Genomic DNA, 27,301 nt, shown 5'->3' on the forward strand with positions numbered 1-27,301 from the left:
GATAAGCCATTTTAGGCAGAAATATTGTTGACGTAACAATCACCACCCGCACGTTAACTAAAAATTTATCAACCGCAACAGGCACCGTGAATTCAAATGTAGAAATGAAAGTGCTATTTCTCATGACGTCGCCTATCGATATCAAAATTTAGGTGAAGCTTAAGGTGGTGAGTGGCAAAATGGAGGGAGCAGTGAGGTAGGGAAGTAAAGAAGTGTCTGATTTTTCGCTAATGAACACTTTGTTTGCCGGCCTTCCAATCACAAGGCTCAAGATCAATGTGTCTCGTCATGGCACACAAGGCACCAATAATTACACTTCCAATGTACGTGTGGAGATAAATGTGTGGACAGTGTCTGTATGTGGCTCGGCCTTGAAACGTGATTGAAACATCTTTTTTTTTCTTTTGATAATTCAATTGTAGTTCTTTTTCTATGAGTTTGAGAGATTTTTAAGGTTTTACGACGAAATTCACGGCTATATCCAGGTTTTTCACGAAAATCACGGCTTATTCACGGTTTTAAGGTTTTCACGGTTAAGTTGGAACCCTGCGATTACACGTGCCAACAATTATTGCATCCAAGGCACGAGCAAAACGTGAGATTTGGTTAGAAAATCTGCGGTAACTTCACGGTTTAAGACTCCTCCTTGTGGAGCCTACTGACGTGCATCGCGAGGGCACCCTTTACTCTAAAACTTGCGGCGCACAAATTGCAGGGAAAGGGACATTTCCTCTTGTGGTTTTTCATGTGGGCCTTCAGCAAGTACGGAAACGGGAACGTCCGGTCGCAAATGGAACACTTTTTCGTCGGATCCTCCCGTTTCGGACGACACGTCGTCCCGTGCCACGCCTGAGCCCACTTCTCTTCAAAGCCAACGTCTCCACCATCTGGACAGCGTCCACCACTCCGCCTCTTCTTGCGGTTCGAACTGTGCGAAGCTGTCACATCTCCGGAATCCCCGACGTCACCATCGTCAACAGGATTCACGCCAATCGAATTGTCACCACCGAAACTGTTCGACGCGGCCATCTTCCGGCTGGACCCCTCTTCATTTCTGAGTTCTTGCTTGACGGCGAGCCTTCCTGATGCCGTTTTCCGTCCAATCCGCATCCTATCACACGATGGGCCACCCTGCCCACTTCCCGGACTCTCAGCGGAACGAGAACTCAAAGCGCTGCGTTCATCGTCCTCCGGTTCCACCTTTATCCTCTTCCTCTTGAAGTGTGAACCGTGCCCTTCCCCTCCCAACACAACCCCGAAACGTTTCCCTCCGGTAACGGCTACTCCGCTCACCCCCGACTCGCTGCGATTCTTCAAAACGTCCTTCAGCATAATACAGCACTCCTTCAGCACTATTTCCCGTGCAAACGCCTCCTTCTTGATGCGCAAACTTTGAGGAACCTCCAAGCTTGTGCCGGACGAGACAGATTTCCGTCTTCCGGCATTTCGACTCACTACGTAACAAGGATTGACGGCACGAGATCTGCGTACCCGTTGATTCTCACCGACATCATCCTTCCCGGTGGAGTCATTCAAAGCCGCCTGCAAGGAATCCTGCTCCGCAACAGAGCTGTAAGGATTGCGGCGAACCCTGGGGATGCTGCGTCGAGACTGGCTCGTCGTAATCCCCTTCTGTTTCGCCATGGGATACGTTAACGAGGTACGTGCACAGCTGTCGGGTTCCGGTACGTCCTCGTTAACTTTGCTGGGTATTTCTCCATCCTAATGGGATGAAAAAAAGAAAGAAATAGAATTATTAATAATAATAATAAACCTAAAACTATCCTTGAAAATGACCACTGTAAGATTTATTATGACCGTTCAATTAATACCGATAAAACAGTCCACAGCAATAGACCTGATCTGGTAGTGCTAGATAAAACTCACAATGAAGCGTACTTGATAGACATTGCCGTACCTAATTCACATAATATCACTACAGACTACACCAACAAAATGGAAAAGTATGAAGATCTTAAAAATAAAATCAAGAGATTGTGGAAATCAGATAAAGTACACATAATACCAATCATAATCTCCGCAACAGGAGTAGTGCCTCATTCAATCCATCAAGGTCTTCAAACTATTGGACTGCCGAAAAACTTGTTTATACACAGTACAAAAAGCAGAAATTTTAAATACTTGTCAGATTGTCAGAAAATTTTTCAACACAGAGTAAAAAGACGAGAGTACTTGGTGATACCCCTACCTTGCCTAAAACCAGCAAAAATGCTGTGAAAATATATTTAAAAAAAATAATAATGATAATAATAATAAAAGGGTAGTTTCCTTCATCAAAGAAAACGAAAGGCATTGATAGCAAATCCTTACCCACCATTAGTGTATTCATAATATACAAATTATTTGGTTTTAGAAATACCGGTTTAGACGAATGTTAATGGTCAATTTTTAACTCATTTGAAAAAGGCCAGATTGGCGCCCATGCGATGCCACTCCACGTGACCTCACAGGGACCTAGTTTCTATACAAGTAGATAGGAGTTTTACATCGTCTGAGGTTACCAATGCATGCATGAGGCACAGAGCTCAGGGAAACATGTCTTAATAATCACCTAATAAAACTGGCTTAGGTCAGAAAGTTTCCTTCAATTGATAGGATATTAATAATCCTAATTTAAGCCAATTGCTACCAGCTAGCAGGGTATTCTTCAACCTGCTAGCATCCTGCGTTGTATCAGCCCTCAAAGCCTCACCCCAAGGTCACCTCACACTTTATTGTTATACTATCCACTAGAAGATAGGACTTTTTTTAAAAGGACTTCGTAAATGCATTCAGCGTCACCCGAGGCTGTGAAAAATGTTTTTCACTAAATTGTTATAATTCTTCAATATGATAATAAATTAACTAAACTTGCAGATTTATTAATCAAATTAATATTTTAATAAACTGGTGTTGCATTATAAATACAGTGAGTCCTCGTTCTACGTCACCCCGTTTAACGTCATTTCGCAATAACGTCACGAAAATTTTGAGACTGTCATTCGTTTATCGCACCTTCGCTTCGCGATAACGACAAGGCTTTTAAATTTCGTGCGAGAAAAAAATGCGAAGTGCCGGGCGTTGCAGGTTGTTCGTTTTGTGGGCGGTAATACAGTCAGTCTAAACAAAGTGTAAAACAGTGTGTTTATTGTGAATTGTGATTACGGTTTTAGCAAATTTTCTGCTAAATGAATTCTTAGGTAGGTGCGCAAGGTTTTACTTGACATAATGGTTTTCAGGAACCTAACAAGTGATTTCAAGGAATTTTTCCGTGTAGCACTCGGAGTTTTTGTCGTCACTTTTTTCGCCGTGTTCACAATAATTTTGGTTCCTGCAACTGCGACGATGTTTCAGCAATGATAATGCCCAGGCGACACTCGCCCAGGTGACCACTGTAGCGAAGCCGAAAAGCAAATGCGGGAAGAATCAAAAATGGAGAAGGATTTACGTCAGTGCTGCTATTGTCGTCGATGAAGACAGGAACTCGTATTTATGTCATAGCATGGCATTCCCATCGTAAAAAATGCCCCAGATATGATACGCTAAAATTTTTTCGTGTAGGAATTGTGAGGTCTAGGAGCCGATATTCACTTTTTACATTGTTTCTTATGGGATATTATGTTTCGATTAACGTCATTTTGTTTATCGTCGCATTTTTCAGGAACGGTGAGTGACGTTAAACGAGGACTCACTGTATTCTTTAGTCTTCTTTCTACCATTTCAAAGTTTTTTAAGCCTATATACAAGAGAGTCCACCTAATTGGGGCAGCCGCTTAGTTGGGGCAAAGTGCACAAGTCCTAATATGTCCCACTTAACCGGAATCTACTGTATTATATTATTGTATTATGCTATGTATACAGGGTGTGTCCTGAAAGTAGTAGGACTGAGTCGAGAACAAAAAATGTACTTCTCATATAGGTACATCGCTTCAAAAATCTTCAAAGTAGCCCCCTTGGGCATCGACACAACGCTGCCAGCGAGTTTTCCACGCAGCATACGCTTCATGGAAGGCTGACTCCGGGATGTCCTTTACAGCACGCGTCACGGCCTTTTGGAGAGCTTCCACCGACCCGTGGTGACGCCCTTTCAGGGGCTCTTGAGCTTGGGGAAGAGAAAGAAGTCCGGGGGGGCGATATTCGGGCTGTAGGGTGGGTTGCCACGCCGTGTTTCGCCAGGTAGTCAATGACAATGAACGTGGTGTGGGCCGGCGCATTATCATGATGAAGGATCCACGAAGCGGCGATGGCTGGTCGGACGCGGAAGATGCATTTTCGCAGTCTTTCCAGTACTTGCACGTAAAAAGCTGCATTAACGGTTTGCCCTGGTGGCACAAACTCACTGTGGATGACACCTTTCGAATCGAAGAAGCACATGAGCATGGATTTTTGCTTCGATTTGGACATGCGAGCTTTTTTGGGTTTCGGCGATGTCGCTGTGTGCCATTCTGGACTTTGCCGCTTCGTTTCTGGGTCGTATTCAAACGTTGAGCGGTTGATCTGCTCATGGCACTATTCCCATAAGCTGCCTTGATGAGTTCATGGGTCTCCTTGCCGCTTTTCTCAAATTTAATGCAGAATTTCACTGCGTAACGCTGCTCCACTAAATGTTCCATGACGCACCGTGACGAGGTCACTTGACAGAGGTCTGGAAGAAATACGATTCACACTCCGCAAGAGCTCAGAGCCGACTGCCGCGCGTTCGCAGCGCTTTGTGAGAGACCCTTCCACCACTTACAACCCAGAAAACTCCCGTCCGACCGTCCGCGTGTGCGGGAAAAAATCAGTCCTACTACTTTCAGGACACAACCTGTATATTCACAACTTCCCTCATCTTTACTCTTGTATCCAGAGTCTTATCCCTTATGTCCAGAGTAGGGGCTGATGCAACCACCAAGGACACGAAAACATTTCAGAATGCATACCCCCTAGGATACACAGCTGAACATATACGCAGCTTAGTGTTTCCCAAACTTTTTCGAGCCACCAATGGATCCATAAATCTATACTCAACGCCCCCGCTAATCGGTATCTTTAAAATAATAATCAGAATCGCATACTAATCAACCAAATCAGGAGCATTGTAATAGTTAAATTAAAAACAAAGACTAATTAAATGTTTATTAAGGCAATGGATATATAGTTTTTTAAATCATATATGCAAATGATTTAAAAAACTAAATAATTAATAACATAAAATAAATAATTTTAAGAAGGCTTTTCTAGAATTTAACCTTTTCGCTATCTCGATGGATTCAGATATAAGACGCGGATGATGTTCTTCTGTCTTTGCCAATACCCGTGTAGTGTAAAACATTATTTTATGCCCAGGGCTGGAGGCATAATATTCAGCGACAGCTGATGCATCCCACTGATGTAGTTTCAACGCTCTTTCATGCTCTTTAAGCCTTTGGGAGATTGAACGCTTGCTCTGTCCCACGTAGCTTCTGCCGCAGCAGCAGGGAACCTCATACACTCATTGAAGGGGAGGATGGCTATCCTTCAGTGAAGGTAGGATATTTTGAATTTTCTTCACCGTGCAGAAGCGAGTCTTAATGTTGCCTTTTTGAAAGATCCTAGCGATTCTATCGGTGACCCCGGAGATGTATGGAAGTTTCGCGTATGTTAACGATGTTTCTGGATGACAATACTTACGAGAAACTAAATAAAGACCCGACAGCCAGAATCGAGCGCAAAGTGAGAGAATTCATCTAGAGGTCTTCAATTCCCGAGGAAAATCATTGGAAATTAATGCCCTCCGCATCCAGAGCTCCACGCTTATATGGTCTACCAAAAATCCATAAGGAAGGTACACCTTTGAGACCTATTGTAAATACGATTGGTTCGCCGACGTATAAGTTAGCCCGATATCTCTCAAGAGGCATCCAGGATTTCGTCGGCAGAACGGACTCCTTCATTAAAAATTCGGCGCATTTTATAGAGATCCTGAAAGACCTTCGAGTGACCGAAAGAGATATTTTAGTCAGCTTTGATGTCACGTCGCTGTTCACCAAAGTTCCTGTCCCTGATTCAGTGGAAATTTTAAAAACTCTTACAGATGATGGACTACCAGAGGACTACCCAAAATTGGTTGAATTCTGCCTTCGAAACAATTATTTCCTATACAACAGGGAAATATATATACAATGGGTTCCCCGCTTTCTCCTGTGATAGCCAATTTATATATGGAGTTTTTTGAGAAGGCACTTGAGACGAATGAAGAGAAACCATCATGCTGGTTGAGATATGTGGATGATACTTTTGTGATCTGGCCACATGGGAAAGAAAAACTTGAGGCATTCCACGTACATCTAAATACAGTACGTCCAGACATAAAATTGACAAAAGAACTTGAAGAAGGAGGTTGTCTCCCTTTCCTAGATGTCCTGGTTAAAAGAAAAATGGATGGAAGCCTAGGCCATTCAGTGTACAGAAAGAAGACCCACACCGACAGGTGTTTGAATTCAACATCGCATCACCACCCACAACAAAAGGCCTGCATCATTAAAACGCTAACCCACCGAGCCAAAATCGTTTGCGATGCTGAGCATATCAGTGATGAAATGCAACACCTTATGTGGGCACTGAAAGGTAATGGTTACAGTGTTTCTTTCATAAAAAGAGCGATGAGAGAAAGACACCCGCCTCAAGATGACGACCACTAAGGGAAGAAGCCATTAACACACACGAAACTTCCATACATCTCTGGGGTCACCGATAGAATCACTAGGATCCTTCAAAAAGGCAACATTAAGACCCGCTTCTGCACGGTGAAGATAATTCAGAATATCCTACCTTCACCGAAGGATAGCCATCCTCCCCTTCAATGAGTGTATGAGGTTCCCTGCTGCTGCGGCAGAAGCTACGTGGGACAGGGCAAGCGTTCGATCTCCCAAAGGCTTAAGGAGCATGAAAGAGCATTAAAACTTCATCAGTGGGATGCTTCAGCTCTCGCTGAATATTATGCCTCAAGCCCTGGGCATAAAATAATGTTTAACGCTGCACGTATTGGTGATGGTATTGGCGAAGATGGAAGAATATCATCCGCGTCTTATATGTGAATCCATCGAGATAGCGAAAAGACCTAATAACTTTAACAGGGAGGATGGATATAACCTCAGCCATATATGGAGATGGTTCCTAGCCCAATATAATGACCAACGGCTATCGCCTAAAATTCAAATCCAGGACAACAATGGGTAACGAAAAACATACATAAGCTCGGGATGAGAATAAATTCCTTCCATTCTCTTGATAACGCTCCCAGTAGGAGGAGTGAAACGTTGAGTGAAAATGTTACGTACGTAGCAATACCCGAGAACCACCACCAACAGAGATAAAAGAAGCTGTGAAAATCTTCAGAAAAAAAAAAAGCTAAGTATGAATGCAGGGAAAAGCCTGTGAAACATCATTCTGGATCCCGCTGCCGCAAAATGAGGTGACTTCGGGGCAAAGATGTGTGCGCTGCAATCTGCTAGCAGGTAGCAGAGTACCCTGCTAGCAGGTAGCGCTTGGCTTAAATAAGGATTATTAATACCTTATCAAACGAAGAAATTTTCCGACCTTAGCCAGTTTTAATAGGTGATTATTAAGAGATGTTTCCCTGAGCTCTGTGCCCCATGCATGCATTGGTAATCTCAGACAATGTAAAACTCCTATCTACTCGTATAGATACTAGGTCCCTGTGACGTTACGTGGAGTGGCATCGCATGGGCACCAATCTGGCCTTTTTCAAATGATAAAATTGACCATTGCCATTTCGTCTAAACCGGTATTTCAAAAACCAAATAATTTGTGTATTTTGAATACACTAATGTTGGGTAACGAATCGGCAATCAATGCCTTTCGTTTTCTTTGATGAAGGAAACTACCCTAATAGGGATCTGCTAGTACTAAAAAATTTTCAGTCGATTCGAGTACATAGTTGGTTTTCGTCTCGAGTGTTTTGAGTAGCATTGCTAGAGTCAAATTGAATTGAGTAATTTCTGTTACAGCACCTGACCAAAGCACTAATCAGGAATGGCTACGACCGGAAAATGGTCCTCAAAAGGGCCGCTAAGGTCAAAAAGATGCACTCACGACCATCTGAGGAACGCCAGGCCACAGAGGAGGAGGAATTGACCAAACCTGCAGCACGGCTTACAATTCCATTCATAGCAGGAGTGTCAGAGTGTATTGCTAGGATACTAAGGAAGCATGACGTGGTCACAAGGTTCAATTGCGTGACCAAGATACAAAACATTGTACCTGGACCAAAAGATCGTATCCCGCAGGCACTATGCGAAGGCGTGTACACAGTGCCATGCTCCTGCGGAAAATCATATGTTGGCGAAACATGCCGAGGAATGGCGACAAGGATGAAGGAGCATGTGAGGGCTACCAATAAAAAACAACTGCACTTGTCAGCCATTGCAGAGCATGTTTGGAGTGAGGCCGGCCATAACATTGAATTTGAAAAAGCGAAGATAGTGGCAAAAGAGAGTCGCTACTACCCAAGGCAAATTAGGGAAGCGATTGAAATCCACAAAAGGCAAAATATTAACAGGGACAACGGCTACCCAATCAGCAACGTTTGGAAGAGAGTTCTGACCAATCAGCGCACAGGAGGAGATCGGCTAGTGCTATATAAGACGGCAAAAAATGAACACTTCTCACCTTCGACCTGAAGACGGAAGCAGGATGGCTTCCGAAACTGTAGTCAACTATAAACGACAGACGCGGCTGGAGAACCCGGAAATTAGCAGTCATCGTGAACGACGCCGCGGAAACCTACGCACTAATGTTACAGAGCTGTTGAGGCCAGAAAGCCAGTGGTTAACAAACATATATATAACCTTCATTACTATTCTACAAATGCCTTTACTTAGGGCTTTTCCAAGCCTTTTGTATACACATATTAATTTAATTTTCAACATATTACTTCGAATTCATTTAAATTTTGCTTTAACTGTTTAAGATAAATTTATTTCCATTCATCTCCTAATGCTGACACGATAGGGTAGTTTCCTTCATTAAAGAAAACAAAAGACATTGACTAAGATTAACAATGCATGCATGAGGTACAGAGCTCAGGGAAACATGTCTTAATAATCACCTATTAAAATTGCCTATTGTTGGTAAGTTTCCTTCGTTTGATAGGGTATTAATAATACTTATTTAATACAAGCACTACCAGCAAGCAGGGTACTCTGCTACCTGCTAGCATCCTGCGTCGTATCAGCGCTCAAAGCCTCGCCCCAAGGTCACCCCACACGCTGACAGCGGGAACCAGAAATACGTCAAACGGACTTTTCCCATCGTTCCTACTTAGCTGTAGCATTCTCACGCGCTTGAAATTTTTAACTTTTCGTTTAATCGCGAAAAATAGATATTGTTGTTCGAAAATCTAAGAGCATGAAATGCGCACTCCAGGAGTAATAATCATTCGATTTAGGCAATAAAAAATAATGTGAAACCACTAGAGATGTGCGAATAGTATCCGCGAATACTCGAATACCTCGAATACTAGAAAGTATTCGATATTCGAGATCTCGAATAGTTATGCCAAAGGTGCCGTCTCGAATACCTCGAATACTTTGAATTTCGCGTCATACACTGTCGCTCGCGCGTCGTTCGTAGCTGACTCGGAAAAATGGAGAGAACTCTATTCTTTTAATGCATGCAGCGCCGTTTTAGGCAAGTTGACGAACTACATCAAATTTGCGGGTTAGAGCGGCGAAAAGATTTGGACGTGGGGAACCGAAATTGATCGGGTAAAAAAATCCGAAAATCCCAGGTGTCCCCCATCAGGAGAACCTCAGTGCCGTGGGATAGCAACATTGTCGTATTTCCCACGATCTGCTATCCCCCTCCATTCGGCATTCGCCTCAGCCACTCTCATGATTTCCGCTTCTCCAAAATCAAAAAAAAGGTCCCAGCTCGTGCAGGGATCGTATTACGAAGACCTTAGCTTCGAAAAAATATCAAGTTACCGGAAAATAATAGAATCGCGTTTCACCCTTCACTTTTTCACGCATCCATCTTTTGATAAAAAAAAGACGAGGTGTTTACCATGTGCACTTTGTGGCTAATAACTACAGGCACTTTTGAATCTTCCCCAGGAGATGAAACCACCATAGGGAGAGACTCAGTGCCGTGAGATAGTGACATTGGCGCATTTCCCACGATCCGCTATTCCCCTCCATTCAGCGTTCGCCCCACCCCCTCCGACGATTTCCTCTTCTCCGAAATCAAAAAAAAAGTCCCGGCTCGCGCAGGGATAGTATTACGAAGACCTTAGCTTCGAAAATAATATCAAGTTACGCGAGAAAAATAAAATTGGTCTCGCGCCTACCCCCTTTTCTCACCCACTGACCTTTTTCTACTTACCTGCTTCGAATTTCCCCCTTTCTGGAGGTCAACTGCTGCATGAGTCATCTACTAGCCCGAAAGGTGTCTAACAATGACTTTCGGCAATTATTATTACACCTTCATTGGATTGAAATATTAGTAATGTGCGCGTAATTTAAAAAAGAATAAGACCAAACACGACATATTTCTGACTTTAAGCATTTTACGCAAGAAAATAAATGCCGGAAAGATGAAGAAATACGACGGAGGCTTAGCATTTTGGCGTAATACTCAAATAGGGCGCTTTCCTATTATTTTTTATTGCCTAAATCGAAATATTAATACTCCTGGAGTACGTATTTAACGCTTTTAGATTTTTATAAGACGATATCTATTTTTCGCGATTAAATTAAAAGTGAAAATTTTCAAGTGCGCGAGTAAGTATGATTGCCGGGAAAAACTCCGCGTGACGTCGTTCTGCTTCCCGCTGCCGCGAGTGAGGTGACCTTGAGGTGAGGCTCTGAGCGCTAATACAACGCAGGATGCTAGCAGGTAGCCGAGTACCATGCTAGCAGGTAGCCCTTGGCTTAAATAAGGATTATTAATACCTTATCAAACGAAGAAAACTTTCCGAACTTAGTCAGTTTTAATAAGTGATTATTAACACATGTTTCCCTGAGCTCTGTGCCTCACGCATGCATTGGTAACCTCAGACGATGTAAAACTGCTATCCTCTCGTGTATAAACAAGGTCCCTGTGATGTCACGCGGAGTGGCATCGCATGGGAGCCAATCTGGCCTTTTTCAAATGAGAATAAAATTGACCATTGCCATTAATCTAAAGCGGTACTTCTAGAACCAAATAATATGTATATTATGAATACATCAATGGTGGTTAACGAATCACAATCAATGCCTTTCGTTTTCTTTAATGAAGGAAACTACCCTATTGTTTACATAAAATTAAAATATTCCATTAATCAGCTAAATTCCTGTTTGAATCCTTTAAAGGCAATCACAATTACTCGCCAAAATCTCGGGTTTCCTGCTGCATAGGCGACCTAGTCAAACATTTTCACATTCATCGTTTAGTATTCGAGGTATTCGAAATTCGAGGTATTCGAATATTCGAGCAATGATTTGATATTCGAATTCGATATTCGAATTCGAGAAATCTACTATTCGACCCATCCCTAGAAACCACCCTATTAGGGATGTGCAAGTACTTGAAAATTCAAATCGAGAGGAGTAGTTGGTACTCGACTCGAGTGATTCGAGTAGCATTACAAATGTCGAGACGAGTAGTTTCCGTTAAAGAGCTGTCGTGGCCAGTTAGTACAGATCTCTGCGGACAGGAGGCGCTATCACGAACCATTATTACAATGATGCAAATATTTTTACTCAGGCCTTTTTTTTTGCAGTTTGAATACATTTACATATATTAATTTAATTGACCACATATTACTACAGGTTAATTCATTTCCAATGCTTTTAAAACTTTAAATAATTAATTTGATTGATTTAAAGAGCTCGTTGAATTGCACCTTGGCGGATTTGTCAGGGGCCGTATGATGGCATGTAGAAATGGTCTGTGCATAGCACGAAAGACATGCTAGTGTTCATGTAAGTGTTTAACTATATTAATAATGGTGCTTTAATAGATACAGGGTTGCCACTCTAACTAAATTATAAAATTCACGTTTTTTTCCAGGTTTTCACGGTGTAAATGTCATCAAATTCACGGTTTGAAGGTAAGGCATTTAAGGCAGAAATATTGATCACCTGCCAATCATCGGCCGCATGTTAATTAAAAATATAACAAATGCAACAGATGCCGTGAATAGGGTAGTTTCCTTCATCAAAGAAAGCGAAAGTCATTGATTGCGATTCGTTACCCACCATTAGTGTATTCATAATATACAAATTATTTGGTTTTTGAAATACCGGTTTAGACGAATGGCAAGGGTCAAATTTTATCCTCATTTGAAAAAGGCCAGATTGGCGCCCATGCGATGCCACTCCACGTTACGTCACAGGGACCTAGTTTCTATATGAGAAGATGGGAGTTATACATCCTTTGAGGTTACCAATGCATGCATGAGGTGCGTAGCTCAGGGAAACATGTCTTAATAATCACTTATTATAACTGGCTAAGGTCGGAAAGTTTTCTTCGTTTGATAAGGTATTAATAAACCTTTTTTTAAGCCAAGCGCTACCAGCCAGCAAGGTACTCAGCTACCCGCTAGCATCCTGCGTCCTATCAGCGCTCAGAGCCTCGATCAAGGTCACCTCACAAGGCGGGAGGGGGAACCAGAAATACGTCGCACGGACTTTTTCCCATCATTCCTACTTACGCGTCGCGTTTTTGCGTGCTTGAAGTTTTTCACTTTTCATTTAATCGCGAAAAATAGATATCGTCATTTAAAAATCTAAAAGCGTGAAACACGTACTCCAGGAGTAATAATCTTTCGATTTAGGCAATAGAAAAATAACGTGAAACCACCCTATTAGGGATGTGCAAGTACTTGAAAATTCAAATCGAGTGGAGTAGTTGGTACTCGACTCGTGTGATTCGAGTAGCATTACAAATGTCGAGACGAGTAGTTTCGGTTAAGGAGCTGTCGTGGCCAGTTAGAACAGATCTCTGCGGACAGGAGGCGCTATCATGAAACATTATTACAATGATGCAAATATTTATACTCAGGCCTTTCTTTTGCAGATTGAATACATTTACATATATTAATTTAATTGACCACATATTACTACAGGTTAATTCATTTCAACAGTGCTTTTAAAACTTAAAATAATTAATTTGATTAATTTAAAGAGCTCGTTGAATTGCACCTTGGCGGATTTGTCAGGGGCCGTATGATGGCATGTAGAAATGGTCTGTGCATAGCACGAAAGACATGCTAGTGTTCATGTAAGTGTTTAACTATATTAATAATGGTGCTTTAATAGATACAGGGTTGCCACTCTAACTAAATTATAAAATTCACGTTTTTTTCCAGGTTTTCACGGTGTAAATGTCATCAAATTCACGGTTTGAAGGTAAGGCATTTAAGGCAGAAATATTGATCACCTGCCAATCATCGGCCGCATGTTAATTAAAAATATAACAAATGCAACAGATGCCGTGAATAGGGTAGTTTCCTTCATCAAAGAAAGCGAAAGTCATTGATTGCGATTCGTTACCCACCATTAGTGTATTCATAATATACAAATTATTTGGTTTTTGAAATACCGGTTTAGACGAATGGCAAGGGTCAAATTTTATCCTCATTTGAAAAAGGCCAGATTGGCGCCCATGCGATGCCACTCCACGTTACGTCACAGGGACCTAGTTTCTATATGAGAAGATGGGAGTTATACATCCTTTGAGGTTACCAATGCATGCATGAGGTGCGTAGCTCAGGGAAACATGTCTTAATAATCACTTATTATAACTGGCTAAGGTCGGAAAGTTTTCTTCGTTTGATAGGGCATTAATAAACCTTTTTTTAAGCCAAGCGCTACCAGCCAGCAAGGTACTCAGCTACCCGCTAGCATCCTGCGTCCTATCAGCGCTCAGAGCCTCGATCAAGGTCACCTCACAAGGCGGGAGGGGGAACCAGAAATACGTCGCACGGACTTTTTCCCATCATTCCTACTTACGCGTCGCGTTTTTGCGTGCTTGAAGTTTTTCACTTTTCATTTAATCGCGAAAAATAGATATCGTCATTTAAAAATCTAAAAGCGTGAAACACGTATTCCAGGAGTAATAATCTTTCGATTTAGGCAATAAAAAAATAATAGGAAACCACCCTATTTTAATGCATAAATGAAAGTGCTCTCATGACGTCACCTATAGTTGGCAAAATTCATGTCCCGCTAAAAGTGTGTGAGTGGAAAATTGGAGAGAGCAGGGAAGTGAAGAAGTAGTGTGTCTGATTATTTTTGCCAGGGTTAACGTCTTCCAATCGCAGGCTCAACCCTATTAGTACCAGCCTTTTTTTACCAGGTATGCGGGAAAAATGCCAGGGCTTTTTTGATGAATTTGCACGATTTTACTTTAAAAAATTTTAAAAAATTCTAATATGAATGTGTTGAAGCTAATTTTTTAAATTTAAAATTCTAATACTTACGTCATTGATTAAAAAGTTCACCTATATGTTGTTCTCTCTTCTGTAAAACTTGTGAAAAATATTTAATTTTTAAATTAATTTAAATACACCCGGCCTAAAGATCGGCCCGTGGCATTCTTCGCACATACCCTTCGGACTGATAGATCGGCCGGCTGGCACTTTAGGGGTTAAGGTGAATGTGCTATCATGGTGCACGGACCAATTAATTATTCCGCATCAAATACACGCGTGCAGATAATTTCTGGACAGTGTCTGCACGTGACTCGGCCTTGAAACATGATCCGAACATAGATTTTTCTTTAAATATGTCTATCGTTGTTCTACGATCAAGTTTGAGAGATTTTTAAGGTTTTAATGACGAAATTCACGGCTATTTCCAGGTTTTTTCACAGTAGACGAAATCCACGGCTAATTCACGGTTTTAAGGTTTTCACGGTTGAGTGGGAACCCTTGAATAGCGATGTGCGAGTAGTGCTTTTTGATCGAGTTGAAAACTACTCGCGAGTATCGAGTCGAGTTTGGTCATTTCTGAATCTGGCAATAAGACAAAGTACATATACACCAACTTAGACCATTTTCCAATCCGCGTAGTTCCAATTTAAAACACTCATACAGTAGATTCCGTTAAATGGATTAAAGTAAAGTTAAATAATTAAATGCAATATAATGGATTAAAGTTAAGAAGAATGTTTATAACGCAACATAAGTTTATTAATCTATTAATTTGATTAATAAATCAGCGAGTTTAGTTAATATAGTATTATTTTTAACAATTATAAGAATTTAGTTAAAAATATTTTTCACAGCCTCGGGCGACACTGAATGAATATCTTTTAATAATTCCTATTACAGAAAAGTCCTATCCTATTTGCTAATATTATCACAACAACAGCTTTCAAAATAGGGCAAGAATAGGAACATTTTTGAAAAATAGGAGTAAATCAAAGGAGGAAAATATAAAAAACTACCTGGCTGGGTAGTTGACCTTCTTCCATTGTTCTTCTATGTTGTGAAAGAGGGTGTGTACAAAGGGTTTGTACGAAATTTAAAAAAACCTTTGGATACTAACAAATTTTTTTTAATTCCGGGGTCAACTGGGACGGTTGGAAATCTAGGGGAAAAACTCAGGTGTGTCGGGAAAGGGAGGGGGCCGACTGAAAATGGCTTTAAACACTTCATGGGAGAATCTTTATTCCATGCGTGCCTATGTTCATGAAATTGTATAGCCAGTAATGCAATGTCTTATTTCAATAATAATAAGAACTTCCACCATATCGTGCCCAACATCATACAAGATGATGTATCGCAGGTTGCAGCAACTAGGAATATTATATAGGAACACCTCCCCCTCCTAACCCTAGCTGTAAGTGCTTTTTTGAGGCAGGTAATTGTTCCAATCAATAATTATGCCGAAACTGAACTTTGATCAAGATATCAAGATACATTCTAGAGTTCGCAATTGATATTTTAAGGTTGAAATAAAAAAAAGGTTGTCGATACACCTTAAAAAAATCACATTAGAGAATTTTTTTAAAGTGCTGCATGTAATTGAAATACCTTTGAGATTTAACACTAGTATCATTACATTTAGGTGTCGATACAAGAGGATTAAGACCCTGCTACTAGCAGAAACTACCCTGAAAATGTCTACGCAGGCGAAAAATCCAGATCAGCTGATTTATAAATTAGATATGGCGCTGAATATACAGTGGAACTTGGTTAGTACGTTTCTGAAGGGACCACCAAAAATGAACGTACTAACCAGGAAAACGTGCTAACGAGGAAAGTAAATAATAGCAGTCGGGGTTATTGCAATCAGTGAAAAAGTCGTCATAATTACAATTACTATCGGTAGTTCTCATAGGATCGCCTTCCTGAACTCTTTTCACATTTAAAATCACGAAAATGAGCGCTACCATGAAAAACAATACCATGTGAATAAAAATCGAAAATTTTCATGGACATCCCGGAGACGATTTCATGATTACGGCGTCTATCTCCCGTGATTTATCCTATATATACAGTAGAATCCTGATTTAAGGTTTTTCAGGGGGGACAAAATTTAAAACACTAAACAGGGTTCCCACTCTACCTGAACAATGAAATTCACGGCTTTTTCCAGGTTTTCACGGTTATTTTTCACGTTTTCCCGGTTTTTTAAGGTTTTCACGGTCTCAATTTTGCTAAATTCACGGTCCGTTAATAAGCCAACAATAAGAAAATCACTGGCCGTATATCAACAGAAAATTAACGTACGCGAAAAATGCCGTGAATGTTAACGCCGCAATGAAAAGTGATATCTGTTATGACGTGATCTATCGTTTGCAAAATTCAGGGCCGACTAAAGGACCAGCCCAACCGCGCTCTTGCCCGGACGCCGAATACCCTTCGGACCTTCTTCCGTCCGGACACTCGAGGTCCTTCTTTAATTCCTCGCTGAGAGATTGTTTTTTGCGCAGGTTGTTATTACTGCACAGTAACCGAATTTCCCCCACCCCAATATTTCTTATTTGACGGAAAATATTTTATTTAAATTGTTTATAAAATATAATAAATTGATTCTTTCTTATTCAGCGGAAAATATTTTATGAAAATTGTTAATAGAACATAATAAATCGAAAAACAATTTCATACACCGTATTAGCACGAATCTAAGACGAACACGATTCTAAGACTACCCTCCTTTTTTGGAACTCCACTAGGGGACAATTTTTCTTTATTAATAACGATACGATTATAAAATGAATGCCGGAAAACGATCGATGCTTAATTTTTTTTGCTAGATTTCCTATGTCCCAGGAAACGCAGGATTTTGGCGAGTAATTAAGAAATTCATTAAAGGTTTCAAAACAATATTTTAGATAATAACAGGAATAGTAGTACTTTATCAAGATACATACGTCATATTGTTGATTCGACCCATATCTCTTTCAAAATTCTGAATGTTTGCTCTCCACTCGGCATTTACACTGCTATTATGGATTTCAGTCAGATGTAAAAATTCTTATCCATCAAACACCATTTCCAGTACACGTATTCACGAGAGCAATGTGCATGTTGTGCCTAAAACAACCGCATTCGCCGGTGCAGTGACTGGTTGTGAGATGGATCACAAAGGCCAAAAATAGTCAATTACTTGAATTGTTCCTGTCTAATGAATATATTTTTAATACAATTGAGGTAGTGTGTAAAGCGTGAACAATGTTGCGTTAATCGTCAGCGGCACGCCCACCTGGATCTTTGCCTTCATATCTCTACTTGTTTTCTCCAGGTAGCTCACTCTACCCCCACCCCTACCGTCATGTGCTAGCGGACAACCCAAGGCGCTCTGCAATATTCACGCGCATCTAGCCCGGATTCTTTTCTTCGTGTTCAATTATTTTCAGTCCATCTCTTAAAGTTCTCAATAGTTTCTTCGGAGGGGCCATGGTCGGAAGACGACTAAAATTAAACTAGTGAAAATGACTTTATTAAACCCACATGGAAAACACTCGGTGGTTCGAATTCCAGCCACCCCGGAAAGTAGGGAACCACTCGTACGAGGTGAAGTTCGGAACTGATGCTATCGCGTACGGGGGTACGCAGAGCACACTGCAGAGGGCGAAGCGTGACCATAGGACTGCGCCATGAAATTGAGGGTGTTGAATAAACCTTAAAATTTTTCGACACAATGGCCATCTAGATTTAGTTTCAAAAGTGGCCGCTGCAGCCAGTGGGAAGGCTAATTGGGTGGAAGGGGGACTAAGCAGTGACCAAGGGAGGGGAAACCAAGCCATTTGAGGTAAGTAAACAAGCTGATGAGAAGTGGTGTCATATTTCAGGAGGGGGAGAGAAAAGGCCTGCGCTGGGGAAAGATGTTTTTTTCTTCAGGCAACATTCGTTCCCACGCTTTTCTGACCCATACGACCGCATGCGACGATGCTCGCCACAATGAATAGAAGTGCGCTAGCTACGAACGAAGATGAAAATTTCTGGGAAGGTATTATTATCAAGATTGAGATATTTTTAAGGTTTTAAGACGAAATTCACGGCTATTTCCCGGTTTTTTCACGGTAGAGGAAATTCACGGCTAATTCACGGTTTTAAGGTTTTCACGGTTGAGTGGGAACCCTGCTAAATGCGGACAAACACTAAATGAGGACCTGCCATTTTTTTCAGGTTTTAGGGTCTGTAATGATTGGATTGGCTTTTTATGAATAAAAAATATTATTTTAAGTAACTGAAAGGTGCTGAATGCAGCAAAAAATTCTTTAATGAAATGTTCTCTGCCCTATGAAGGTTGGATAATACTTTTCAGGAATCGGCTAAAAAAATGGGTAGTAAAAATAAGTAATGAGAGGATGACAATTGTTTTAATGAAATATTTTAAGAAAATTCTAATAAACATCAACTTAAAAGCATTCCCACACGGAGTATTATTGTGGACATTAGTGATTCCATTTTTATGCACATTTCAGTGATCTCGATGAAATTTAGAATTTTTTCTGTAAAAGTGACCTGTAGGTGACTATAGCATTTCTAATATAATAAGAAAAGGTGTAAGTAGGTACTTGAAAAATCATGAGGAATGAGTGAAATAAAGGGGCAGCAGAGGATCGCTAATCCCGAATTCCCAACTACCGAATATCTAGTAAAACGGAGGTTTTCTGGAATTTTGCCAACTTAACGTTTTCTGTTGCCTCGGCGAAACAAGGGATTTATGAGCCTTTAAATAGCCTCCTATGCACACATTTTGGATTTCGAGGTCATCCAAAAAAGTAGAATCTTATTTCTAGTATGCGTACAAGTCGATGGTGATTTAACACGATGATAACACCAGATTCGTTGTCATATATCCACGGCCTTATGCAGGTCGAATGGAGCTGGGAGAAGTTGCTTACGCGGCGCGCTGATCACCTTGACTCCGACTCACCTTGTTTCTCGGCAAGTTTTAGTAAAATTTGGTTGGACCTTGAATGACGATTAGCTAAACTCTGTTTAGTGAAAAGGATTAATCTTCAACAGAACTGGATTTCATCCGAAAAATTGTCAGTGCCTCTGGAGTTTGGCAATTTCGTCAGGGTTATGATGTCGAAGTCAACCACCAAGGGATACCTGCCGGATTTTCGTATTTTTCCGCGCTCATCTATTCTACCGTGAGTATGCGGTGATTTTTTTCCAGCATGAGTGATTTATTTTGAGTCATGGACCGTGATAGTTCGTCAAAACTCCGATTGTCATTATCTTTTGACATTAATTAGCACCAGATAGATATTTTTGAATCGACATCGATATCAACCAGCCGCATTTCGATAAATTGGCTCCGGGATATCTAACCTACGATGTAAAATAATGTTGTTCCGTAGGGAAAGAATGCTATTACTCACGGTCATGACAGGGGAAAGTCTTCCTCTGTTCTTTCGCTGTTCCTCCGTGGAAACTGACCTTGGAATGGATTATAGAAAGAATCTTCTAGTGAACTGCGCAATTGATATTGGGACTCCTCCTTTGAAAAGAGAAAGTAGCCGACTGAAAAAATATTGGGCTAATAATCGACTGCCTGTAGGTAGTAGAGTTGAAAGGGGCATAAGCCATCAATTGAAAACATGACAAGAAAACCATTATTGTAGCGGCCCTCGGAGCATAACTCGTGTCATCAGTCGTCATGTATCGTCGAAGTCAAGTTCAAGAAGTGAAGGATAAGGTAGTTTGAGGTTATTAAGGGATGACTTTGCTCCATTAGATCGGATCTGATACAAAAGTGCCTGGTGTTTGGATCAGAAGGGGAGCGAAACATTATGAGAAGACAAATCACCCAGCTTGCGAGTTGAAGGCCGCAGCGCTGCGCTCGCGGAAGAAAGCAGTTGAAGAAGCGTTCCCCGGTAGATTCTATCGACTCTTGGTAAACTTTCATGAGACTGTTCTTGTTGATGAGCATAAATTCGAAGATTTGGATGAACCTTCATGAAAAAACGTTAAATCGGGCAAAAAAATCTTGAGCGGGACAAATTTTTACGACCATAAATGCGGAAAAACGCAAAATGCGGAAACACTAAATACGGATAATTTTTACATTGTCCTAATAGGGAATGAATCGGGACCCAAAAAAATAAACGCTAAATGCGGAAAAACATTAAATGCAAAGACGTTAAATCCGGATCCGACTGTATTTACAGAACGAGGACGAGTGAAGCTCAGACAAGCGAAGACAAGTCATATTTCTTTCTCACAGCGTACTCGGAGAATATAACAACAACCCGGAGTAAGTCAACTGGTTTTTTAAACAACATAAAAATTGGACAAACTTATATTGACTTTCAAATTACGGCAACAGCCGTAGACATTCGCTTCTGGAATGATACCATTTCGATTGTAAAATCGATCGATATATCGACTGATGACACGCAAGATTATTAGATTACGGCGTAATTACAAGAAAATTTTATATTAAACACTTGAAATTTACTTTCAAAATTTGTCTAATGTCCTCTGCTCTCGTTCCGAGATCAAGTATTTTTAAGCTAAGCTTCGCGTGGAGATCCAGAGGATCGTCTGCTCCCGCAACAGTAGTCAAGTAAATACGCACGACGTCGAATTTATGGAGCAGTACTGCTTTAGATAATGTGGGAATTGTCTAATACCGTTAAGACTCATTTCTTCATCATGATAACTCGTGCAATAGCAACAATTGCCCACTCACGAACTTTGTGCGCAGCAGTGGGCACTCCAAAGCGTTCCAAAGGCAACAGAAAGTGAGGAGCTCGGGGGGCTTCTTATTGGCTGTAGTTTTTCATAGTCAAACATTCCCGAACAATGGCCGCATTTTATAATTCAGCACGTCACAAGAATTCAGAAATGCATTTGGATAAATTACGGTAGAAGAAAGAGATGTGGAATGAATGGAAGAATGTTAATGGCTAATAATAATAATAAATTAAATCATGAATTCAGACGTTTGCGACCCTTAAGAAGACACTAGAGAACGAATTGCGGGTTGCGTCACGGCAAGGAATTGAGCGTACTAACCAGGAAAGCGCAATTTTTTCAAACGTACTAACCAAATTCTTTTACCTGTATTTTGTTCGGATGGTACCGGGACCGAGAGAAATCGCCGTACTAAGGAGGAACGTACTAACCAAGTTCCACTGTAATGAGTACATATGTATCAAGGTTTCAAGGTTTTCACGGTTGAGTGAGAATGCTGGACAGTGTTGTGGCGGATACTGGGAAACAAGCATAACACTTTCAAAACACTTTCTACCCTGCTTTTGTAACCCCAAACCTCCCCCAAGAAATTCCTGGCAACCCCTCTGCAATCACTGCATTCTACATTGTTCAAACGCATTGTTCACGTACTATGAAGAGCCCATCAATGACAACTGGACCAACGTTCAATCACTTTGAATGAACCGATTGCAAACTGGCAATCACTCAGTGGCGTAGTGAGGGGGAAGATACAGGGGGGGTCCGGACCCCCCCCCAAAATATATATTTTTTTTTTTATTTCTTTCCTTCATAAAAGAAAACAAATTACAGTAGAACTTGTTTAGTACGTTTCTGAAGGGACCACAAAAATGAACGTACTAACCAGGAAAACGTGCTAAAGAGGAAAGTAAATATTAGCAGTCGGGGCAATTGCAATCTATGGAAAAGTCATCAATATTACAATTACTATCAGTAGTTCTCATAGGATCACCTTCCTGAACTCTTTTCACCTCAAAAAATCAAGAAAATGAGTGCTACATTGAAAAATAATACCATTAGAATAAAAATCACAATGTTTCATAGATTTCCCGAAGACAATTCCATGTAAAACGGCGTCTATCTCGCATGATTTATCCTATATATATTTATGGAAAGATGACAAGTAAAGCCAAGTCATTTCTTCTTCCTTACAGCGTACTCGTTGAATATAATAACAACCCTCAGTATGTCAACTGGTTGTTTTTAAACATTATAGAAATTGGACAAAATTATAGCCATACACATTCGCTTCTGGAAATACACCATAGCGACTTTTATATCGATCCATATATCGATTAATAACACGCAAGATTATTAGATTACGATGTAATTACAAGAGGGTTTTATATTATAGTGTTGAAATTTACTTTCAAAATTTGGAATTGGATAAGACTCATTTCTTCATCATGATAAGTCGTGCAATAGCAACAATTGCCCACTCGCGAAATTTGTGCGCAGCAGTGAGCACTCCAAAGGCAACAGAAGAAGAGGAGCTCGGGGTGGGGAAAATTGGGGCTTCTCATTGGCTGCAGTTTTGCATAGTCAGACATTCCTGATAAATGGCCGCATTTTATTATGTATCACGTCACAAGAATTGAGAAATGCATTTCGATAAATCAAAGTCGAAGAAAGAGGTGGAACGAATGCAAGAATAATAATATGGCTAAAGAACGATGGCTAATAATAATGCATTGAATCATGAATTCGGAGGTTTACAACCCTTAAGAAGATACTAGAGAACAAATTGCGGGTTGCGTCACGGAAAGCAATTGAGCGTACTAACCAGGAAAGTGCATTTTTTTCAAACGTACTGACCAAATACTTTTACCTGTATTTTGTTCCAATGGTACTGGGACCGAGAGAAATCGCCGTACTAAGGAGGAAAACGTACTAAGGAGGAACGTACTAACCAAGTTCTGCTGTATTTTAAAATCATGAATTTACGCAAGAAGTTGTTTTGATTATGAAAAGTGTTAACACATTATGGTCCGCACACGTATTTTTACGTGTTTCCGCCGCCAACGCTTATGTGCCGATCACGCGTTTTTACGTGTTTACGTTTTCATGCAGTGCAGTCTCCTGCTGACCTCTACGGATTTATTTGGAGCTACAGTAAATTCCGGTTATTACGCGCCTCACTTTACCGCGGTTTCGGATATACCGCGGGTCTCACCATGTCCCCCGAAATGATTACATTGACCTTTTTTTTGAGGTAGGTAACTTTGTGGCGAATTTTATCTCGGCGTGACTACCGACGCGTCGCAACGGCGCTACTTCAAGCGACTGTATTAACGCGGTTGGCGACGTATTCCATACATTGTTTCGTAGCCATAAAAAAAACTCGGTAATTCCTGATCAGTCATTGTGTCTTGTGAAGTCGAGCTGAAAAGTGTGTTGCACGGCTATAATAATTTTCGAGATTCAGGGAGATTGAGATAATTCTCTTTCGTACGTTCGCACCGCGGCGCTCAAACCAAGGTAGGTACTCAATGCCCACAGGCTTCGAGCATTTAATGATGAATGAGCTGTTTTACCTTTGTCTTAGGCTTAATATGAATATGAAAATTACTTTTTTACGAAAATTTTCATTGATTTTAGGGTTAAAACGATGTCTGCCAAAAGGAAAACTTACACAATTAAAGAAAAGTTGGGCATAATCGACAGAGTGAAGCGCGGTGATTCAAAATCAAGTTTATTCAGGGAGTTTGGTGTTCCTGAAGGAACTATTCGTGGTTGGATGAAATAAGAAGATAAATTACGATCATTTGTTGATCAAGTGGATGACGAAATAGGACTTGATAGAAAAAAGGCCAGATTGAGTGCTGCTGGTGATGTGGATGAATGTTTGTTTACGTGGTTTGTTCAGAAGCGCAGTGAAGGTGTTCCATTATCCGGTCCACTTTTACAAGCACAGGCAATTAAATTAAATAAACAAATAGGTGGTGCTCATGATTTTGTTGCTTCTGCTGGCTGGCTATCGAGGTGGAAAATTCGCCACGGGATAGCGCAAGTTAACATGGAAGGAGAATCTCGTTCCAGTGACTGTGAAGCAGCTAGAGAATTCTGCGGGACTTTACGCAAGATGATTGATGAGGGTGAGTACAATGAAGAGCAACTGTATAACTGCGATGAAACCGCTCTCTACTACAGATTGCTTCCAACAAAATCACTTGATATTAAGAAGTCGGCAAATAAATCCGGAATAAAAATGAGAAAAGAAAGAGTGACTTTATTACTATGCGTGAACAAATCAGGAAGTCACAAGTTAAAACCTGTGTGTATTGGTAAAAATCGAAGTCCGCGGTGCTTCAAGCACGTTAATATGACAGCACTACCCATAAATTACAAAAAAAGTCAGAATGCCTGGATGACTCGAGACATTTTTTATCTTGGTTCAATGAAGATTTTGTTCCATCGGTTAAGAGCCACTTAAGATCAAAAAAGTTAGAAGAGAAGGCACTATGTACTTCTGTTAGATAACTGTCCGGCACATCCGTCTTCTGAGCTTTTGATATCGAGGGATGGTAAAATAGTGGCTTCGTTTTTACAAAAAAATACGACAGCTCTTATTCAGCCCATGGATCAAGGGATAATCAAAGCATTGAAAGCCCACTATCGGCGGGAATTGCTCACTAGTGTCATAAATTCAGAACTGCAGGTACAAGAATATCTGAAAACAGTCGCCCTGAAGAATATGGCTTATAATATTGGATTGGCATGGAAGAAAATAACTTCAGCTACAATCCTAAATTGCTGGTCAAAGTGCGAGTATACAGCGGGCGATGGCATGGAAGACGAAGACGAGTTTTTGGGTTTCACGGAAGAGGACGCACGTGAAGCTTCAGATGTTCTTTCTAATAAACTATTTGTGAGTGATCTCGAGGCCTGGGTTCGCGAAGACGAGGAAACTCCTGTATCTGCTTATAAGAGTGACGAAGAAATTGTGGCTGCAGTCCAGAGCCGCGTAAAAACAGCTGCATCATCGGAAGATGAGAGCGAGAATGAAGAAGACGAATGTGAGGTCGAGATGCCGAAAATTGGCCATTTATTACATAATATAAGTGAATTGATGAATTGGTTGGAGGGACAAAGTGATTGCGATAGTATTCATCTGTTGCACTTGCAAAGCATAAAAAATTACGTGACAAAGAAACGCCATCAACTATCGCGGCAAAAGAAAATATCCGAGTATTTTAGGAAATCCCGTTAAAGTAGAGCGTCTAAATCATAAAATAAATAATTTAATAATGTATTACGCAAATATATTGGCTATAAAAATTACCATTAAGGATTTTTTTATTGCTTCCCACGCAGTTTCCCGTTATAACGCGGTTGTCCGATAACGCGGGTGTAAACTATGTCCCCCTAGACCCGCGTTATAACCGAATTTTACTGTATTTCGACCTAGTTCTGGTTTGTGCGTCTTTAGGTAGCTTTACTGTTTGTTTTTGTGAAAGTTTTTCTTATTGACATCTTTTTTTATCGACGTTATAATAGTTTGAACATATATTGAGGCCTATGGCATATAATATGACCGGCCCCAATGGCTAGTCTAGTTTAAAGGGTGCCGGACCAAGAGGTGTTAAAATTAGTTTTGAACCTTCCACTTTCAAAACATTTTCTACCCTGAAGACTGGAAAAGTATAGGAGAAATAAAAAGAAGGATAGGAATGGCGAAAGAAGTTTTCAAGAAGAAGAAGAAGAAGAAGAGAGCCTTGTGTGACAAGGCACTGGAATTGAAATTGAGGAAGATATTGGTGAAATGCTGTGTTTGGAGTGTGTGTTTATGTATGGATGTGAGACTTGGACGATGGGGAAGAGAGAGAGAGGGACAGGATTGGGGCGTTTGAGATGTGGGTTTGGAGGAAGATGGAGGGAATACGGTGGACGGATCGAGTTAGGAATGAGCAAATGTTAAATACAGTGCAACCTCGATATAATGACACCCCACGGTGCACTAATAAACACTCGCTATAGCGAATTGTCGCTTTACCGGAGGTGGAGCAAATAATAGCCAATATACCTGTTGCGAACAGATATACAGGAACAGGAGTGGGTCGGCGACAGATAAACATCTATCCGATAAACGTAAGCATAAATCCAGACGAAAGGCGATGTTTTTTTGCATCACTAAATTTCCTTACTCAAATAACGACTAACTATTCAAACAATTTATAAGCGCCGCACTGAATAAAAATCGTGCAAAGCATTGTTTCGTCAATCATTATATTTATCGAACGACAGTTTACCACATAAATTTGAGACTGAGCACTCCATTAACTTCATTTCTAACAGATCGCTAGCAATTACAGAGGTTAAGGAGTCTTGATGAAAGTCTTCCGGCGGTGAAACCCTCGCTATGGCGAGAGCCAACACCGAAAGGGTCTCGTAAAAACGAATTTTTTAACACGCTTATTATAGGGTCAATTAACGGTGCATTGGCTATCTCTCGTAATAGCGGGACTGTAGCCCGTACTCGCTTTAACGAGGTTCCACTGTAGGATAGATGAGGAGAGAACGTTGATGGACAAAATAAATCAAAGGAAGGGAAACTGGCTGGGACAATAGGGTGGTTTCCTATTATTTTTTTATAGCCCAAATCGAAAGATTATTACTCCTGGAGTACGTATTTCACGCTTTTAGATTTTTAAATGACGATATCTATTTTTCGCGATTAAATGAAAAGTGAAAATTTTCAAGCGCGCGAAAACGCGACGCTTAAGTATGAATGTCGGGAAGTCTCTCCGCGTGACGTATTTCTGGTTCCCCCTCCCGCCCTGCGAGGTGACCTTGAGGCGAGTTGAGCGCTGATACGACGCAGGCTGCTAGTGGGTAGCTGAGTACCCTGCTGACTGGTAGCGCTTGGCTTAAATAAGGATTATTAATAACTTATCAAACGAGGAAAACTTTCCGACCTTAGCCAGTTTTAATAAGTGATTGTTAAGACATGTTTCCCTGAGCTCTGCGCCTCATGCATGCAATGGTAACCTCAGACGACGTATAACTCCTATCTTCTCGTATAGAAACTAGGTCCCTGTGACTTCACGTAGAGTGGCATTGCATGGGCGTAAATCTGGCCCTTTTCAAATGAGGATAAAAATGGACCATTGCCATTCGTCTAACCCGGTA

At 40.8% G+C, this 27,301-nt stretch overlaps 1 protein-coding gene across 2 annotated transcripts in view; it reads right to left on the minus strand.

Annotated features, from left to right (window-relative positions):
* Positions 1-441: 441 nt before the first annotated feature.
* The window catches only part of LOC124170193, a 37,649-nt gene continuing 10,789 nt past the window's right edge, over positions 442-27,301 (minus strand). For both annotated transcript variants that reach the window (XM_046548891.1, XM_046548892.1), the window contains one exon: positions 442-1,722. In XM_046548891.1, the coding sequence (XP_046404847.1) occupies positions 634-1,722 (1,089 nt within the window). In that variant the 3' untranslated portion in view covers positions 442-633. The remainder of the gene's footprint in view (positions 1,723-27,301) is intronic.

This window comes from Ischnura elegans, chromosome 13, assembly GCF_921293095.1.
Source record: "Ischnura elegans chromosome 13, ioIscEleg1.1, whole genome shotgun sequence".
Taxonomy (NCBI): Eukaryota; Metazoa; Arthropoda; class Insecta; order Odonata; family Coenagrionidae; genus Ischnura; species Ischnura elegans.